Source organism: Eptatretus burgeri, chromosome 5 (assembly GCF_056783735.1).
Source record: "Eptatretus burgeri isolate ZD-2024b chromosome 5, Ebu_testis_v1, whole genome shotgun sequence".
NCBI classification, from domain to species: Eukaryota; Metazoa; Chordata; class Myxini; order Myxiniformes; family Myxinidae; genus Eptatretus; species Eptatretus burgeri.
The window spans coordinates 73,009,832-73,026,474 of record NC_140965.1 but is presented as its reverse complement, the minus strand read 5'-3'; the positions used below and the strand labels follow the sequence as shown (position 1 = coordinate 73,026,474).

At 43.5% G+C, this 16,643-nt stretch overlaps 1 protein-coding gene across 16 annotated transcripts in view; it reads right to left on the bottom strand.

The window, feature by feature from the left end:
• The window catches only part of LOC147026688 (voltage-dependent N-type calcium channel subunit alpha-1B-like), a 592,527-nt gene that overhangs the window by 440,589 nt on the left and 135,295 nt on the right, over positions 1–16,643 (bottom strand). For all 16 annotated transcript variants that reach the window (XR_015058466.1, XR_015058468.1, XR_015058470.1 and 13 more), the window contains exon 6: positions 14,299–14,454. Coding sequence is in view for 10 of the 16 variants with exons in the window: in XM_085882404.1 (XP_085738530.1) it covers positions 14,299–14,454 (156 nt within the window). In the remaining 6 variants the exon portion in view is untranslated. The remainder of the gene's footprint in view (positions 1–14,298; positions 14,455–16,643) is intronic.

Here is a 16,643-nt window from a genome sequence, read left to right as displayed (position 1 = left end):
TTGAATTTGATGGAATGAGTGGAATTCGCGGAATGAACACATCTTCTCCTTTCGCACATCCTGTCATGATAGTGGCCTCAATTACATGTGGTAGTAGTCTTTTCACAATCAGTTTAGTTCCGTTGCAAAGTTTTGGTGCATCTAGATTACGTAATAACATAATAGGGCATCCAACTTTTAACGACAGATTGTACGGAGGCAATCCTGGTAATTCCAATGAGTTGAGAAATTCTGTGGGATAATGTATGGCCTGCTCAGTATCCAGTGTGGTGTCAAAAGACTTCTGACTATGTTGTTCGCCTGGAACTACTTGTAATAACTGATGGTTTATTACATGGACTGTTTCATTAAGTGGAGCCAGGATTGTTCTTTCACAGAGCCACTGTATGTTTTTGTAATTAGTCGTTAAATTGGGATACACATGAGCCTCTAATTCTTCCATAGATGAAACTATTGTACCACAGTCATCAGGAATAGATATTACATCATTTGTGTTCGGTATTTCACCATTTCCAAGTTTGAGAAGTAATTGTGCGAAATTGCCAGCATCTAAATCACCATATCATTTGACCCTCATGTTTGTTGTTAGATGGATAGTTTGTACGAATGTCCAGAGGTATGAAGATTTTATACTGGCTTTCATTTCATCAGCTGGAGTGCCACGGGGTACTACAGGTAAAGTTTGTCTGAAATCGCCAGAAATAACAAGCGTAACTCCACCTATAGGCAGGTCTACTCCTCTTAAATCTCGCATAGTTCTATCTAATGCTTCAAATGCATCCATAGGCGACATCGTACCTTCATCCCAAACTATGGGGTCGCAATTCTTCAGCACTTTTCCTGCTTCAGTTTGTTTGCCAATGCCACAAACCGGATATTCCATTGTAGCTAAGTCGAGAGGCAATTTGAAAGCAGAATGCGCTGTACGGCCACCTGAAAGTAGTGTTGCGGCTATACCGGATGAAGCAACGGCTAATGCGATCTTTTTCTGGCTCCTCATCTTAGCAAGCGAAAGGTTGAAGACAAATGTTTTGCCAGTACCACCCGGGGCATCCAAGAGAAATATCACACCACTTCCCTCTTGAACCGCTTCAGAAATAAGTTGATATGCATTACCAGAAGCAGCTCATTGTCAGAAACAAACTTTGCGAGAGTATCTGTGTTGTAGTTTGTTTCACGGAACCATTCTCTACTGATGGTTGCGCTTTCAGACCTATTAGAAGAGGGAAGTCCCCACTTAGTTAAATCTTTCCCGCTCATGTATAATACCAAATCTTCAATGTATATCAGAGCCTCATTGAACATATCTGGTGTGTACTAGATGTCCTCTTGGGGATGTTCTCTTTGGACTCTGTTTTTTACATCCTCAGACAGGGCCTCTTTGTGAATGTCCCATAGGCTCTTGGGATCTGACATCTCACACGCAGTTATCATAATAGCAAATAGATACCTCATGGTCGATGGGGATTGAGAAACAGTTGCCTCTTCAAGTGTGGCGTTCCAATGGGCATCGTCTTCTTGGAGTCTGAGGAGATTGCAAGGCTCACGGAATGTGCTGCAAATTTGCCCGTCCACTGTTCTCAGGTCAATGAAACTCACTGGACCTCGTTTCACATGCAGGAGGAGGCGGACGCAGAAACACTCAAAATTATTGGGATGTACTGTGTACACTCGACCCAATGCGTCAGATTTGTAAATACCGGGATATCCTGGAACTTCTGAACCTTGCTTCCTCCTGTTCCAACGTTTCTGACTTGAGTTCCAAGTGAAATACGTTGGCACCTGAGCTTACAGTAGAGTTCGAGCAAAGTCATCAATTTCGCATAGTTTGAAAAATGCCAGTAAGTTAGAAATTGGAGGTTCTTCCGTTGTAAGTCGACGATTACCTGTATGTACAATAAAATATGACTTGTGTTAATCATGCATTAAAAGAGGCATGTGTTGATGTGAATAGGGCCTATGATAAGTGTGTCGAATGCATAAGTCATAATTCGGAAACAGGAATTCGGAATTAACTGTAGCACAATTTTTTCATTCTATTGCAAATGGCATTGGCCCCATGTCAATCGGCTGAACTTGAAAAATTAACGTTACGAAATCAGGTGATGATGTCATAATTCGGAAACCAGAAGTCGGAAGTACAATTCTTTTATATCGGTACACTCCCGGGTACATGTTCTGTCAGCATGTGAAGTTTGGTGAGGATCAGTCCAGTACTTTTCACATGCATAGGTCACAGAGAAACACACACAAAGACACACAGACAGACACACTTTCAACTATATATATATATATATATATATATATATATATATATATATATATATATATATATATATATATATATATATATATATATATATATATATATTGCCCACTGTGGGGAAGCATGAGCTGTAGAAATATAAAATAATTACTGGAGGAGATATACCTTAACCCATCCCATTCTTCGAATAATCCCCAGGGTAAAGGTGTTTATCTTGGTAGAGGATACCACAAACTTAAAAGGCAACCCGGTGTTGGAGACCAATTTTGAAGTTGAGATGAAATAATGGATACTCTAATGGGCATTGCTTCAACAATTCTTCAACAAAAGGACCTCATAGGTTTGACCGCTTCTGCTGTGGGAAATATTGCGAGTGCTACAAAGAGTGTGAAAGATGCTCAGAAGGAATCTTGTAAATTTCAGGCTGTCAAATAAATTAAGAAAGGTAAAACTCAACTTTCCCCACAAGAAAAACAAAACACTTATCCACATATTGGGGTCAGAATTTTAAAAGTTTTAGCGGAAAAATATGTACTACTAAATATACAAGTATGGAAGTGATTGATAGTATCTACGATTTGCATGATACCATAATCATCTCAAACTCTACCAAAAAGGAAGACTACTTCAAGGTAAATGCCATCACAGGAACAGACAGGAATACAAACGGAACAAAAAGTTTTGAAATAAATAATCAACAAACAAACTTGAATCTAACCGATAATTTCTCGTTGTGTAAATTTATACTGAACAAAAATATAAACGCACCAAGCGATTGTAACTATTTTACCTCGAACTCATTAATACTAAATCTTCACAACAATTTGGTTATAGAATCCATGACAATTGAGCATTAAATTTCAAAGAGTTCCTTGAGAATTCTGGCGACAGTCTTTGCGCTACAACAGCCGACACAACCGAGGTGTCACTGTCAGAGTTCACACAGTCAGTAGCGGGTGTGTCCACCATTGGCGTCGCGCAGAGCGGTGCATCTCCAGCGCATGGACATCACCAGATTATCGATGGTGGCCTGAGAGATGTTTTCCCATTCCTCCTGGAGAGCCACACGGAGCTGGCGGACGTTCTCTGGGACTGCGTAACGTTGTCGTACGCGTCGATCAAGAACGTCCCAAAGGTGCTCGATGGGCGACATGTCGGGAGAATATGGAGGCCATCGAGGACATCAATGTCCTCCTCACCGAGGAAGTCCATGCAGATCCTGGCAACATGGGGGCGAGCATTGTTGTGCTGAAACGTCACATGGTGAAGGTGCACAAACGGCACGACGATGGGTCTGAGTATCTCGTCCCTGTACCGCTGCCCGTTCAAGTTGCCTTCAATGAAATGAAGCCGAGTGCGCTCTCCATGGCATATGCCTGCCCACACCATAACACTGGCACCACCGTGTGACACCCGACGAAGGACATTGGTGTCAGTGTAGCACTCCCCAGCCCGACGCCAGACGCGGAGTCTGCCATCAGCCCGATACAGCTGGAACCGCGACTCATCGGTGAACAGCACTCTCCTCCATCGTGCAAGGGTCCAGCGCAAGTGAACATTGGCCCAGTTCAGTCGGGTCTGACGCCGAACTGCAGTGAGGTCGAGTCCCCGGTGTGGTCGGTGGGCTCGGAGGTTGGCCTCCCTCAAGCGGTTACGCACCGTCTTGGCTGAAATGCGCCTGTTATGCAGCCCGACAGTCTCATCGGCAGTCCTCGTGGCCGGTCGGAGTCGATCCCGGAGATGTTGCAGCCTCATGTGACGATCCTGACCGGCGGTGGTCACACATGGTCGCCGGGCATGTGGGCGGTTCACGGTGCTTCCAGTCTCTCTGAGGCGCGTTCTCAGGCGGCTAATGGTGGAGTGGTGGACATTGAAGTGTGCTGCAACGGCCCGTACTGACGTCCCAGCATTCAGCATGCCAATGGCGCGCTCCCTCAAGATTTGTGACATCTGTGGCATGTTGACATTTGGCACCAGTCCACATTTTGGGGAGGCCTTTTATAGGGCAAGCTATAGGGAGTGTTTGTGTCCTGGTCACACTCACTGACCATCACTCTGTCAAGCCCCATGGTGCTCATGGGAAGGATTACTCAACGTGTGAGTCCACACACTCAGAGTGGTCAATTTCAATGGGAACATCTGTCTTGAGCAAAACAAAGGAACCATTGCTCAAACATATCATCGGTTTGACCATTTTCCCATAATGGTAATCTTGACTTAGATATTTAGGTTGGTGCGTTTATATTTTTGTTCAGTATACATTCACGAAGGCTGCTCAAAACACAAACGCTACACTCATAAATTATTTCTTCTGGAAAATGTTTGACAGTGTTCATTTGTATATTGGAACACAAGAAGTTGAAGTGATTGATTATGTCTCTGCTGCATCAGAAATGATGAAATTTACCCTCTATCCTTTTCGTGAGAGAATGGGCAAGGGGGCTGTTGAAGGTTTTATTCCTGATCTGGTTTCGGGAACAAATCCAGACCCGGGCTATAATCAAAGAAAGTCAATGTTTAATGATGAATCAAAAGCAGAGAATAGTTTTACCATGGCAGTTCCTCTTAAAGGGATATTTGGATTCTGTGATTAAGATAAAGTTCTGCATGAACTTAAAATTAGATTTCAACTACAGAGAAATAACAATGAGAAGAGTGATATTTGGTGTTGCTAATGCTTTCGGTGATAACAATAAATTTATTATTTATGAACTGTGTTGGTATATCAGTGAATACACTCCTAATCTGAAAACGGAGAAGATGTTGAATACAAGACTTAACTCAAAAAAGCCACTGAATCTATCTAATCATACCTGAAAAGGAGATGCCAACAGGAGAAATGCTGTATAATTTATGTTTGATATGAAACCCAACGTTGAGAGAGAAAGTTAATAGATTTTTTGTGAGGAAGATGATAAGTGCTAAATTAGGACTGGGACTTGGTGTTTCCACTTTAGCGGAGCAAAAAAAAATTGATGCCATTAAGCGTGAAGAGCAATTCCCCTATGAATTACATAAACAGATGATTACAAAGTTTAAAAGAAGGAAAGTGTATTCTAAGGAGGTTGATTACATTTGGTCCGCTGACTTGATTGAATTTAATAATTACAGGGGATAAAAGTATGCTTTAACCGTTATTGATTTAAGGAGTAGATATGCGTGGGTTGTTCCTTTGAAAAACAAATGGGAAAGTACTCTTATGTTAGCCTTCAACGGAATATTTAGTAAAAGTAAAAGGAAGCCAAAGAAATTATGGACTGATGAGGGAATTGTCGACAAAAGTTTCTTTCAAAGAAACTTGCTCTCCCTCATGCACAGATTTATCCCCTCTCGTGTTCAGTTGTCCTACCCTTCCTCCTGCCCTTTGTTTACTGAAGCTTGTGGTGAGGCAGTTGTCCTGAAACAACTTGCCTTTGCTTCATGGAAAGCAAACCCAACTGAGGGCAATCTCAGTTCCTTCCACAAAGCTCGGAACAAGTGTGTATCTACCCTCAGGAGAGCCAGAAAACAACATCTTTCTCATCTCAAGTCTGAACTCTCAAACCTCTCTCCCTCCTCAAAATCCTGGTGGCGTTTAATCAAATCTGTTTCTGGTGTATGTTCCCCTTCCATCCCCTCCCTTGCCTCAAATGGCCGCACTGCTGATACCACACGTGATAAAGCTGAATGTCTAAACTCGGTGTTTGCAGCTAAATCTTGTGTCCTAAACCCATCACTATCTCTACCCACTTTACCCAGTTGCACCCAACTGTCCCTGGACTCTGTATCCTTTTCTCCTGACAAGGTGGAGAGCTTGCTTTCAAACCTCGAGTCAGATTCTGCAACCGGTCCAGACGGCATCAGCCCACGTGTCCTCAAAGCCTGCTCTTCTGCTCTTGCTCACCCTCTCTCTGTTCTATTCACCCTCTCATTTGCCCAAGGTCATCTGCCATCTGCTTGGAAATCTGCTAACATCACTGCCCTGCATAAAAAAAGGTGCACAAACAGATCCCTGTAACTACAGACCAATCAGCCTTCTCCCAATCATCAGCAAGGTTATGGAATCCATCATCGCTTCATACATGAAATCCTTCCTCTTCTCCAATGGCTTGATTTCCAATCATCAATTTGGTTTCAGACCAGGTCACTCTACCCTGGATATGCTGCTTCTGCTCTCCCATCAATGGATGGAGGTCCTCAATGCCAGACAGGAAATCCGTGCGGTATCCCTGGACATATCACGTGCTTTTGACACAGTCTGGCACCCTGCCCTACTCACCAAACTCTCTTCCCATGGTATTCAAGGCCATCTCCACTCATGGCTCGCAGACTTCCTCTCCTGTCGCAGTCAACGTGTGGCCCTAAATGGAGTTCTTTCATCCCCTCTTCCTGTGCAGGCTGGAGTTCCTCAAGGTAGCGTTCTGGGCCCTGTTCTTTTTCTGGTTTTCATCAATGATCTCTCGGACTCTCTGGAAAATCCTCTATTTCTCTTTGCCGACGACTCCACCCTCTGCCGTACCATCTGTCATCCCTCAGACCGGCAAGCAGCAGCTTCTTCGCTCACTGCAGATCTGGATAAAATCACAAACTGGTCCAACACGTGGAACATGTCTTTCAATCCAGACAAATCTCACACTCTCACTATGTCTCTTCGAAAGGACCGTTAAGAAACCCCCCCCCCCCCCAAACCACTTTCTCAACAATCCTCTGGAAGAAGTCTTTTCTTTCAAGCTTCTGGGTCTCACTATCTGCCATGACCTTTCCTGGGAAAGTCACATTTCCAACCTCGCCTCAAAAGCCAGTCGGCGACTGGGAATGCTCCGTCGTGCAAAGTCCTTCCTCGGCCTTCTTGAGCTCCTGACCACTTACAAAGATTTTGTCCGTAGCCTGATGGAGTACTGCTCTCCCCTCTGGGCTGGTGTTCCTGCCTCCCACCTTTCTCGGCTTCACGCTGTCGAAACCAGGGCATTTAAGATCATCGGCATCTCCCGCAATGAAGCTGAGTCTTTGGGCCTCTCACTCAATCACCGCAGGTTGGTCGGTGGTCTTTCTCTCTTCTACCGACTCCTCTCCAGCCTTTCCCCCCCTGCTCTCTCTGCGATTTGTCCCCACCACATTTCCACAGGGCGCTCAAGGTCCGCCAACAACCCCCTTCTGGTAAAACTACCAAAATCACGAATCACTGCTCATCTTCACTCTTTCATTCCTCTTTTTCCCCGCCTTTGGAATAAACTTCCTCACTCTATTCTTTCCCATTCTTCCCTCCAGGCTTTCAAAACAGCTGTTCACCACCACCTCTTATCTTCCCCCATCCAAATCCTCGATCTTTTCTACCCCCGATAATCCACCCAAGCCCACTTCCTTCAATTCCCCTGCTTTCCTTCCTGAAAGTCCCTGTAATGTCCATCTTCTCTTCGCCATGTTCCCCGTCCCATCCCCATCCCTCTCCCTTCCACAGTTCACCGAATGTGTCTGTTCCCCACTGTTTTGTCCCTTCCACTCCCGCCCCTCTCGTCTCATGCCCCCTTGCTGTGAGTTGTGTGTTAGCTCTCATACGAGCCTCGACAAGGTATACAAAAATAAAAAAATAAAAAAATTATGGAATTATGAATTATGGAAGTTCTATAATAGAATATTTATGGATTTTCTGAAGGCCCATGGTATTAAATTGTACAGTACCATAAATGAAGGAAAGGCTGTTGCCATTGAGCATTTTAATCACACTTTGAAGGAGAGATTGTATAAAAAGTTTACACACCTCGGCCATAAGAAATGGGTTTCTATCATACAATATGTTGTGGGTGCTCACAATGACACAGTTCACTCAAGAACAAAATTTAAACCCTCAAGAACATTTGCAAAATCAGAATATGAACAAGAACTTAATCTGAGGAAACCAAAGTTTAGAGTTGGTGATATCGTACAAATACACCGTTGGAAATCACATTTTTAGAAGGGGTATACTAAGAGATGGACGAATGAGTGATTTAAAATCGTTGATGCGCTCGACACAGTACCCTGGACTTATAAGTTATTTGATCCGTATGGCGAAGAAATCTTGGGTTCGTTTTATGCTCAAGAATTACAAAAAACAAACTTTGCGACAGAGTATGATCCAGTCGCCGCCTTCGACGATCACGAAAATTACAGCGGCTGGTGCCGCTGGGCTTTTTCCCGCTTAGTGGCAGTACAATCTATCCCAGGAAGCTCGAAACAATTTTTTCCCCACTCCCTGTCGCATTTTTTGAGGTTAGTCCGTCCCTGCTAGTGTATGTAGTAGAGGACCCGCTGGAGCTTTCACTTCTGTTGGATCTGCAGCTGTTCACCCACCAGTATCTTCAGGAAGAATTTCATCAAGGATCTTGAATATGTTGTAAAGCTAATAATGGTGGTTAATCCACCCAGTGGGTTGGACCCAGTCCCAAATTTTGATGGCTTCCGTGAAAAGATTTTTTGCCCGTTGGCAGATCGATTCAGGAAGCTGCGGGGGGCCAATACCCATGAGACGTCACATGAGAGGACTTTTTATTCAGATCCGTTCACCCGATTTCTTTCAGCATTGCTCGGATGTCATAGACTGTGAGTTGGTAATGGCTTTTCTCGTCACGCCAAATGATTTCCCAGAGTTGTTCCAGGAGTTTTTCTCCATAAGTATTATTGGGGTCATCTTTATCTCCAAGCTCCTACTCCAGCTCTCAGACTAAGATGCGTTCTATCCAGAACTGAAAGTGGTGATTCGGGTTGAACGATCCCAATTTGACATTCTGCCCCTTTCGGTGGTGTAACTGTGCTTTATCGAAGATGGTTCCTATCAACTCTTGGACCTTTCCGCACTCGGTGCAGGTCAGCTTTGAAGTATCGGCGTTAATTGACATCTCGACGCGACAGTCCAAACAAGTGTTGGACTTCCTTCCAACGGTCGCGATGGAGTGCTTGATGGTCATAGTGACACAATCAATGTTGTGCCTGGTGTATTGGTTGAGGAGCGCGGCCCCTTCGAGTCGGTGGTGGTCGCTGAGTCCCAACTCCACCTGAACTCGCCAGACAAGGTTGTCGAGTTTACCGAGAAAGTTTTTGGAGGCAATAATTTGATGGAACTCATGTTGAATAACTTGGCATCCTCTTTCTCCAGTGGCGGCTTGGAGATGGAGATGGCTTGTGCGTAGGACATACCTCAGGTGAATGGCTTTGAGCTCCTTTTTTGCTTTGTGAAAGCAAAGCATTGGCTTGGCTGTCTCTAGTTTCTTTAGCTTCGCGATTAATCAAGCTGCGAGACTGAATCAAGCACTCCTCACCTGTGTTGCTGCTGTTTGAACCACTGTTCATTGTGATGGTGTATTCTGTCCCAGAGCTGATGACACCATTCTTCTCTGTTGTGTGCCAGTTTCTCCCACGTAGCAATCTTGATTTTGCAAGCCTTCATGTTACGCTTGCAGGCATCCTTGAACCGGAAGCTTTTGGCAACCTGCTGATCTCTGCTTCAGCTCCTTCCTCATACGGCATGTCCTTGGGGATGTGGCCATCTTGTATTCTATGGACATGGCCAAGCCAGTGAAGCCATTTCTGCTTGAGGAGTGCCAAGATGCTCAGCAGGTTTGCCTGGGCAAGGATGTTAGAATTTGTTTCTTTGCCCTTCCATGAGATCCTGAGGATGTGGTGAACACAGTGGAGATGGAACTTCAGTTTTTTTTCTCCTTGGCAGCTGTAAGTTGTTTTTCCACGTTTCACTATCGTATAACAATGTGCTAAGAATGCAGGCTTTGTAGATCAGCATCTGGGTCCTGATAAACAGATTGCTGTTGCTCCAGGCACATTTTGTAAGTCAGCCAAAATTGGTGGGTACCTTCCCCATGTGTTTGTTCAGCTCATCATCAAGTGACAGGTTGTGTCACCATGGAACCCAGGTCGCAGAATTTAATGACCACTTCCAGAGGTGTGTCGTTGAGTGATCAGTTGTAGATGTGTGATGGCTGACAAAGGTTCACTTGATGCTGATGGTGAGGGAGAACCTGGTGCAGACATGAGAGAGACATCCATGAGACTCTGGAGCTGGTGTTCTATGTGAGTAACTTGTGCTGCATCATCAGCGTCGAGGAGGTCTCTGATCAAGACATGCCATGGTTTTCTCTTGGCTTTAAGTCTTGATAGGCTGTTCAGCTTCCCGTCTGGCCATGTGTACAAGTATACTCTGTCCCTGTCTTCAGCAAATGCCTATGTGAGGAGTATGGAGAAGAAAATACAAAAGAAAATACTAAACAATGTAAGGGCAAGAATGCAGACCTGTGTCACTGCACCCTTTATCTAAAAGCTGTTACATGTAATGTCATCAAACTGCACAGTGCTGTGCATGTTGTCATGTATGGAAAGGATGAGGCTGAAAAGGTTTGGGAGACAACCAATTTTCTTCAAGATCTTCTGGAGCCCCACTCTGCTGACAGTTTCAAATGCCTTGATGAGATCAACAAAAGCAAGGTAGAGTGGTGTGTGTTGTTCCCTGCATTTCTCCTGAAGTTGACAGAAGGGAAAGACCATACCCACAGTAGATCTACTGATTCTGACGCCGCACTGTGTATTTGGGTATACGCGATCAGGATCAGCAAGTTGTTGGGCCTCTTTAAGATAACCTTGGCAAAGGCTTTTCCAGTGATGATGAGGAGTGGGGTGTCATGGTAGTTGTTGCAGTTCCTATGATCAACTTTGTTTTTATACAATATGATGATGTTTGCATCATGCATATCCTGTGCGATGGATCTTTCCCACCAGCAGAGAGGAGAAGGTTATGATGATACTGCAGCAGGTAAAGCATTCCACATTTGAGTACTTCAGCTGGAATTCTGCCCTTAACTGTGTCCTTCCACTTTGTCAAGGAATAACTGGCTTTTTCCAGCTTGAGTGCTGATGGTTCCACATCTAATTCATCCATGACAGGTAGATGCAATAGAGCGTCAAGCACAGGTTGGGAGATGTCCGTCTCACAGGAGAACAGCTCAAGTAGTGTTCCACCTAACAAGGTATCTGTTTGTCCCTGTCAGTGAGCACTTCACCATCGAGAGACTTCTGAGGAGCAACTTCGGTGATGGCACAGCCAAGCAGCTTCTTGATCCCATCCACCAAGGTATGGACGTTTCCCCTGTCATAAGCCATCTGGATATTTTGACAAAGGTTGATGCAGTGCTGGTTTGCACAGTAACTTGCAGTCATCTGCACTGCAGTGCAAGCCAGCTTCAGTTGTTTGAGTGTCTTGACTGTTGTGTTGAAATTGTGCCTCAAGTAGGCTGCACTTTTTGCATTGATGACTGGTACCATTTCACCTGAGTATGTCTCAAAACAATCTCTACTGCTGGTTTTGCCTTTGTCAAAAGTGGTTGCTACCATCTCATAGAGGACTGAGCTTAGAGCATTCCAAGTTTCATCAGCATTTTCTGGCATGCATTCAGCAGGTATGGAGTGCTCAAGGGCCTCTGAGAACTGTTGGCAATTGGCGTTATCTTTCATGCCAGTAATGTTTTTACATGGCAAGCATTCATGGTAAGAACTGTGGAACTTTTGAGGTTGCACTGTCACTCTGCTAATGACCAAAGATAGGTCAATATCGCAGTGCACACTATGGTTGGTGTGGGTGTGGAGGACGCTGGGCAGGTCACCTCTTCTGTTGATGACCAGACCAAGTTGATGCCACTGCCCATATCGTGGGTGATGCCATGACACCTTGTGTTGATATTTGCCCTGGAAGAATGTGTTGATAACACAGAGGTCACTATGGACACACAGCACAAGTCGGTGTTGCTCATTCACATTGATCTTGCCTACGCTCTGCTGCCCGATGCTTGTTGGTTATGAATCTCCATCTTATTCAACACAGGTATTGAAGTCGCCAAGGACAAATAACTTCTTGCCATGTGGCACATGCTCCAGAACATAGTGTAAGGAGTCAAAAAAACAATCTTTGTTTTCCGCATACAAATATTCCAGCTTCGAAGCCAGAAAAGTTTGAAATTTCCTTTCTGTTTGTTGGGTAACAACTTGCCTTGTGCTTTCAAGATAAAAAAAATAATAATCATGTCCCCATGCACCCAATGAGACAGGCAGAGGATGGGTGGGTCAGGAATAGGTCAGCAGCTTATTGGCTGAGGGACGCCCAATTTAAGGTGACCGGGAACTGATCAGTATAATGTGATGGTCTTTCCCACCATCAGGGGCAGTCTGTGACGTCCAATCTCAACACCATTTGAGCCGGACTTGTAACCTGTAAACTGCTACTTCCCGTGTTTGTACCGTTACGGATGAGAGTAAACCCTATAGTTTGGTACATTGCCTGAGCAGGGGGTATGAAAGAACAGACTTGCCCAGCATCTGAACATCTAATCACCACCCCCCACCTGCTGTCAACCTCGCAGGCTGTATCCAAAGGAAAGGCAGATACCTCGACATCTGGAGCCCATTTTGGTTGCAGGAGTTGCCAGAAGATGTTTGAAGTGATCACCATCTGCCTAATGGGACCTCACTCCCGTATTCCTTTCAATATTAACTCCCTTAACCTTTCGATTCTCCCAAAGCTGACCCACAAGACAGTGGATGCTATTTGCCCATAACTGGGGCTTTGTTGATGGATGCCTGGTGTATTGACATACCGGTGAGCCTCTATGTATCGACATATCAGTGAGAAATACAAGCACCCGCACGTCACAACTCGATGAGCCAGAACTCCTCCGAGATCCCCTGTAGCTCAACCTGTGGCTGTAGAGTGTCTAGTTACTGTGTGTTGCTGCGAGGAAGCACTACAGAAGTCTTTATGATGTAGAGGTTGGATAATGGCAAGAGACATATGCACTCATATATATATATATATATATATAAATATATATATATATATATATATATATATATATATATATATCTATCTATCTCTATCTCTATCTCTATCTCTATCTCTATCTCTATCTCTATCTCTATCTCTATCTCTATCTCTATCTCTCTCTCTCTCTCTCTCTCTCTCTCTCTCTCTCTCTCTCTCTCTCTCTCTCTCTCTCTCTCTCTCTCTCTCTCTCTCTCTATCTCTTCGCTACAAGCCAGCCAGCATCACTGGTTCTTACCACCACACGATACGCTTAACACCACCATGTAGTAGGCCACCAACACCATAACTTACTTATTATATACAATATTAATGCACAATCCTTACTATAATTCATGGACCGGTGTTTGCATGTTTGTGTGTGTGTGTGTGTGTGTGTGTGTGTGTGTGTGTGTGTGTGTGTGTGTGTGTGTGTGTGTGTGTGTGTGTGTGTGTGTGTGTGTGTGTGTGTGTGTGTGTGTGTGTGTTTGTCACACTGCTCCTCCTACAGTTCTGGGCAGATTGCATCCATACTTGCTACATAGGATCAGCATGACTCCAAATAATGTACAGAGTTGTTTTTATCTTTGCTGGTGGTCGTGGGTGGGGGGGGGGAGGGAGTGAGGGATGTAAATTCTCCATGTAAATGTGTATCATGTAGTGCTACCTACAGGTGGCGCAGGGTATTACAAGTCGGCACCATTTACAGTCCAGTATTCCTGTTGCCACGTTTTCCTGTACAGTGAGGTGTTTTGAATTATAAGCAATAGGTAGGTTTTTGCTTCATGCACATCTTAAACCTGGGTTCTTTTTTTGCCTACACAGAGGTGTCACTTGCCTATACACCGCCCAAATAAAGGTATGTGTCAGAAGAACGTGTTGCATGCTTGGAACAAGATCGTCCATTCGGCGGGTACTCTGCGAATATTTCAGCAATAAACGATTATTTTATGGGTTATACATCAAAAGGTTCACGTAAACCTTGAGCGACCCTCGTAGATGGTACCTGATAACCACGCTCCATCAAATTTGAGCAACAGTACTCGTTATGCAGCAAAATATAAATTTTTGTATTTTATAATGGTATCCAGGTAGCCCATAAAAATGGATGAGCTGAACGTCACCACACCTCAAGGAGTATGTATTCAGCTTGTGTGTGCGACCGATATTTGTTCCCAAAGAATACCAATCGATACACTGGCAAAAACAGGAGCCTTGCCTGTATCGTTGCTGAAACACGACATGTGAAGATGGTCCCCCATGTACAACTCCAGGCCGACGATGGCAAACATGAGGATGGCGAAGAAGAGCAGCATTCCAATCTGCAGCAGCGGTATCATTGCCTTCATGATGGACTTGAGTACAACCTGAAGACCTGACAAACATAATTGGCAAGTTTTCAATCATGCACCTGAGATGCAAAAAAAAAAAAATGGCGAAAGGCATATTCTCAATACCACAGAACCCAGAATCAAGAACCGCACTTGTGATTAAACTATTTTTCTTCATTTCCTGACAGGTGAAATGGCCCAACCAAAAGCATGCAGCCCTATCAACATGAAAAATTATTAGTACGACTTATTGTAAAAGATAAACAAATGACAAAAAAGCATGCTTTTCCAAAAATAATAATACAGGAATAATAGTTTAGAGGTTTTATCCTTCTGGTTTTTTTTTTGTTTTTTGGAATTTTGGGCTGCCAATGCACACCACTACTTCTGTGCTGGACATAGCAACTACCTTCATGGTCTTCCTCATGCTGCGCATATATTTTTTTTAAAAACTGCTTAGAAATTAAATACAGGACAGGACATTACAATGATAATAAATAATCAATTTACACAAAAGCTCAGAACCTATGATTTTGAAAGTCAAACAATATGATAGACACAATTGAATCCAAAGTGCTACATCACTCGTCGCATCGGTCAAATAGCTTGGGTTGAGCTCGAGACTCAAGAATAAACTCTCCAGGAACGAAATAAATGATGAGTCCAACTGAAATTAGAGTCGCTAACACATGTCCGACAGACGATGATCATGAGCAGTGTGACCACTCCTTGGCTTTTTTCACACGATCTTGGCTATTCGTTGTTCAACTTGGCGTCTTGGTTTTCTATAGGTTTTCTTGGCGTATAGGTTTTTCCAATATCATGGCTTTTCCGAAACCTTGTGAATTATTGGCTTTTTTCATTGGCTCACCTCGACATTTATGAAAATGAGGAGTGGTCACACTGATCATGAGTAATTTCTCACTGTTTTTGTCAAAACGTGCTCAGAATCTGAGGTCCATATAACCATTTGCACACCCGATCACGATGGCACTTATTGGTTACTGGCAAAATAGAAGTTACATAGTTAAGTTACAATCGTAGATGTTAAGTTACCATAAAACATAGTTAAGTTAACATAGTTGATTTCCCGGAGAAGTTACAATCGGAGAGAGCAAAACAACACATTCATATAAAAGAACGTTTAAGACCTAAGAGTGTAAACATCATGGCAGAATTACACATACCCGTTTCCTCGGGTTTACGTCTACATTGCATACGTATCAGCATTCATCATTCAATTTTCCCGACTCCATGTACCATCCGCATTCATTGTAACAGTAGCCTTTACAGTTTACATCATAGAGAAATACAATCCTGTCTACTCATTAAGTATTAGTTGTAACATGATCATAATGAAAAAGAGTAATAATAATAATAATAATAATAATAATAATAACAACAACAACAACGAGAAAGCATCAAAAAATGCAAAGCCCGTCTGCTTTGAAATTGGCATTCTTTTTCTTCTTCCTCTTCTACTTCTTCCACATGCTAAACGGTACCTTTGACCTTTTGACCTAATTCTTAATTTGTTTTCTCCATCCTCTCATCATAAAACATTGTTGAAAATTGGACGAAAAAAAGCCTCAAATGATAATTAAAATTGCAGGTCATTGGATGAAATTGACGAATTTATGTCATGTTGACCATCAATTAGTCTTCTCCATATTTTCAAAATAAAGCTTTGTTGAAAATTTGATGACAAAAGCTCAAATGGTAAAAAAAAAAAAAAGGAACGGCCCGGACAGACACACAGAAGTGATTGCAAAACCCCAGCGGGGATGGGCTGATAATAACGAGAACTGCACTCAGTCGAACGCATACCTTGGCCAGACGAAACCGTTTATGTTTTGTATCCCACTGATATGCCGGATCTGCATTCGGACCTCAACCAAAATCTAACCGGCTTGTTCTTGTCATCAACATAACTCATCCACCAAGTTTCATAATAATCTGTCCACAACTTTTTGAAATATAATGTTATATATGTCGTTTTTGGCCTCATCTCTCAGCCAAGTGAAGTTGGCTGCCATATCATGCGACCTATGATATCACAATTGTAAATAAAATATTCTCCATTTAGGGGGAGGGGTGGGTTGGGTCACCCGTACGGTCACCCGTACCCTGAAAATTTTGTGTCAATCGGACAAGTGGTTGCTGGGAAAAAAATGTTTAAAAATAATAGGGCAAAAAAGGCCAAAAAAAAATCAGCAATAATGATAGGACCACT